At 32.9% G+C, this 3,648-nt stretch overlaps 1 protein-coding gene across 2 annotated transcripts; it reads right to left on the reverse strand.

Moving 5' to 3' along the window:
- Nucleotides 1–412: 412 nt before the first annotated feature.
- Nucleotides 413–1,741, reverse strand: LOC145059284 (protein NONRESPONDING TO OXYLIPINS 2, mitochondrial). Of its 2 annotated transcripts, none has more exons than XM_079007139.1 (3): nucleotides 1,478–1,741; nucleotides 1,232–1,350; nucleotides 413–606 (listed from the first exon to the last, which is right to left on the reverse strand). In XM_079007139.1, exons 1-3 carry the CDS (start codon nucleotides 1,603–1,605, stop codon nucleotides 581–583), a joined length of 273 nt encoding a protein of 90 aa, XP_078863265.1. In that variant the 5' UTR covers nucleotides 1,606–1,741; the 3' UTR covers nucleotides 413–580. The 2 variants fall into 2 exon arrangements, with proteins under 2 accessions (XP_078863265.1, XP_078863264.1); XM_079007138.1 differs by having other exon boundaries at nucleotides 1,178–1,350.
- Nucleotides 1,742–3,648: the final 1,907 nt, after the last annotated feature.

Here is a 3,648-nt window from a genome sequence, read left to right on the forward strand (position 1 = left end):
TATCAGATCGTATTAGACTCAACTTCTTACCAGACAATAAGAGGCATTATCAAAAAGCCCCTTCCTGAGTCTAATAAGAGGTTGGATTTAACTCAATCAGATCTAAGCTCAATCAACAACTATCAAACAACCCCTAAATCGTTATCTCTAGATTAAGTCAAAAAGAATTAACCATATAACTCATTAAGCTCATTAAGTCAAAATCAAACAAACCTTTCCTCTACTTAAAAAAAACATCACTAGCACTTATTATCTCACCCAAAACAAATGGAAGATCAAAGTGCTTTCCACCATTTATTATATAAGAAAAACTTTAATGTAAAACAGAAGCAACACACGTAGTGCATGATAACATAGATTATGGCATAAATTCATGGTAATCATGGGTTAGCAAGATTAATTAACAAGGATGGAAATTGAAAACAATAATTGATAAATGAATTTTTGGAATTCTATGCTTCCATTATACAAAATTGTTGCTAAAATCTTTCAACAAATATATGAAAAAGGACTATAAAAAGGATACCAATCTTGTGAATCAACATGCCATCTTTTGTGAATTTTAGGGTAGACTCCTCCCTTATCGAGGCACACTGAGACCCATTTCTGGAAAACAAAATAAGTCAAAATAAAATGAATTTTAAGCATGTACATTTATTAATGGATATATAGTAAAGTCTGTGAAGTATGCTAAACAAATGTATAAACAATTCTTATTTCTTTCCATGAAAAAACACAAAACTAATTATTAAAACAAAGAATAACATTCCCACATTCCAAAATCAAGTCAAAAAAACAAATATGCAAAGAGTTTAAAGAAACCATCTGACTATTGGTTAAACATCCTTTATACCTAAATCAACTACGAATAGTTATCACAATTACTAACTGGCAAAAGGGTAATTCTGGAATAAATTTTTCCAGAAGAAAAAGATGTTGCATTTATATGAAGAAACCAAAAATGTCGTTGCATTTGTTTAAGCAAAAAGGAAGTAATCAAGGTTATTTTAAAGGTTTCAACTTTCAACTTAATTACCACAAACCAAAACTAGATTTGGGGTAGAACTATGAACAAGGGTCGGGGCTTCTCTCAGTTTCTATCTAATCCTCAAACAACAAGCCTAGTTCATGATCGCATGTCATAAAGGTTTGAAATAAAACAAAGTAGTATGCTTACAGATAAAGATAAAGAGAAATTTTCAAACTCCCGGGTTTGCACTGGAAAGCATACCCTGAGACAAAGATCTTGACCCCTTCGAGTCTATCCCGAGACAAGATGTCAATCGAGCCGAGGACACTGCTGAGTGTAGTGGCAACAGAGATTGCACACAACCTATTCGAGAAAATGACCTGAAACAATGAAATTTTTTTTTTTTCAACTAATTCACAGACAAAACAATCACCATTTATAAGGTAAACATGACATAAGAACACCCGTAATTATGGATTTAATATTGGATGGAAGTTGCGCATTTACCTCGTGACAGTTGTTGGAGATGAACGAGGAGCGAGGGATGGAATTGAAGTAGGTTTAGGTGAAGGAGTAGCCATGGATTTGAAGATTGTTGAAGCTGGTCTACAAATTGAGCGATATCGAGACGCCATTGTTGATGAGTGTGGAATATGGAGGTTCCGTTATTAGGGTTATAATTGGGGAGAACGGGAAAAAGTTTTAGCGGGTTTTGCCTCCGCAGTCGGCAGTCAGCACTTCGGACTAAAGGTGTGCCAATTTTGGGGCTTCGGTTTAATCAAGACGAAAAATTATTCTAATTATAATTTTTTTTGTTAAAAAAAAAAAGCAAAAAAAGCAAAAGCCATCAAAAATCATAATCGCAAATGATTTTTATCGGGCTGCTATTTTTGTAAATGGGCTCTGATTTCACTAGACCACGATTTTACCTAATGGGCTCATTGGTAATCAATTAAAATGCATTTTAAATATTGATTTCAATATTGTGGTAATTGGTAAGTGTTGCTCCTCTACTCTAGAGTTACAAGTTCGCAAGTTCAAAGACAAGTTTTTTCACACAAAATCAATTAATCACAAAATTGCAAGAATGGTTTATATGGTATGTCAAAACTCATATATTCAGGCCAAAAAAGTTTGGACTAATTTCAGTGGTCCAAAAGTTTCGTTTGATTTGAACTATTTTGTAAAGACAATTTTAACCCCTGTTATATGATTATCTATTTTTGTTTTATTAACAACAATTAAAAAACAATTAAAAAAATTCTCTCTCTCTCTCATCTGAAACTCTCACCCAAACCAAAAAAACCCAAATCCCGTCTATGGATCGAATTTAGATCTATTCGTCATTGTTTATGGTTGGATTTTCCGACGATGACGAAGCTGACAACGCCACCGTCTCTTTTTCTTCACCAAAAAAACGAAGATTTTGGGTTTATCTCCGACTGTGAAGTTGAAATCGCCTTTTGGACCACCACCATTTGCATATTTGACTCACCGCTTGCCATAGAGGTTATTTATGGATAAGATAAATCCATATCTGAAGAGATAGGGTTTGCAGTGTCGTCACCCGCTACGTGGAGCTACGAGCCTACCTCCGAATATATAGATTTGAGAGAAAGAAAAAAAGAGACATAAAGAAAGAGAGATGTTGTTTGAAACACTCACCCCTCTCCGAAGAACAAATCACGTTTCGTATAAAGCCGTCTAAAACACTCGCCTCTCTCCTGACGAACAGACCTAACTGCTTTAGATTTGTTCATATTTTTCGTTTGAGCTTCTTTTAGTTGTCAGATTTGCTTCATATCTTTTCATTGAGAGGTTCTTTTCTTTTTCAAATTTTTTTGTGTGTGTGTGTTCATCGAGAGGTCATTTCTTGCAAGACTGGAACTTGCTCATTACTCCTACACAAATGTGCTGCAAATTAAATCCAAATGAGTGGAATCTTGATAACTTGGTTAATCGATTACTGATTGATGATAATAATCCAAGCAATTTTCAAAATCAAAATTGATTTGTTTGATGATCGTTGGTTACAGTAGGGTAGTAAAAAGAGAAATAGGGAGACCGGGAAGAAATGAGGGGGTATTTTAGTTTTTTTAATTGTTAGAGAGAGAGAGAGAGAGAGAGAGAGAGATGTATTTCTTTTTTATTTTTCCCTTAAAATTATAAGAGTATTTAAATAAATAAATAAATAAACTAAAAAAACAAAAACCAATGGCAAAATCGTCATTAAAAAAAAATAATGTAAACTGGACCAAACTTGCAACAAAATGAAAACATTAAACCTCTGGTACCAGTCCAAACTTTTTTGGCACAAACATGCGTGTTTTATATACCATAGGGATCATTTTTCAATTTTGTCCAATTTATATTATACCAAATTACCCTTTAAGTTTCAGAAAAATCCAAAACAACCCCTCAAATATTGTATTAAATATATTTTATTTCTCGGTAGAGGAGCAACATATTAATATATATATATATATATATATATATATATATATATATATATATATATATATATATATATATATTAAAGAAGTCCATCCTTATGAATAGTGAACTTGGTTACTTTTTGGCATATTTGATCCATATGGTTACATATGTGTCAAAAGTGGTTCGCTTCTTTTATTGAATTACAGTTTGGCCCATATTGATGGGTTTGAGCCAAAAGAACA

The sequence above is a fragment of the Lactuca serriola genome, chromosome 6 (genome assembly GCF_051521515.1).
Source record: "Lactuca serriola cultivar US96UC23 chromosome 6, Lser_US96UC23_V15, whole genome shotgun sequence".
Lineage (NCBI taxonomy): Eukaryota > Viridiplantae > Streptophyta > Magnoliopsida > Asterales > Asteraceae > Lactuca > Lactuca serriola.

Coding starts and splice junctions, on each gene's coding strand:
- LOC145059284 (XM_079007138.1), bottom strand. CDS start 1,605: ATGGCGTCTCGATATCGCTCAATTTGTAGACCAGCTTCAACAATCTTC. Junction 1,351..1,477: donor TCTCCAACAACTGTCACGAG/GTAAATGCGCAA, acceptor TCATTGTTTCAG/GTCATTTTCTCGAATAGGTT.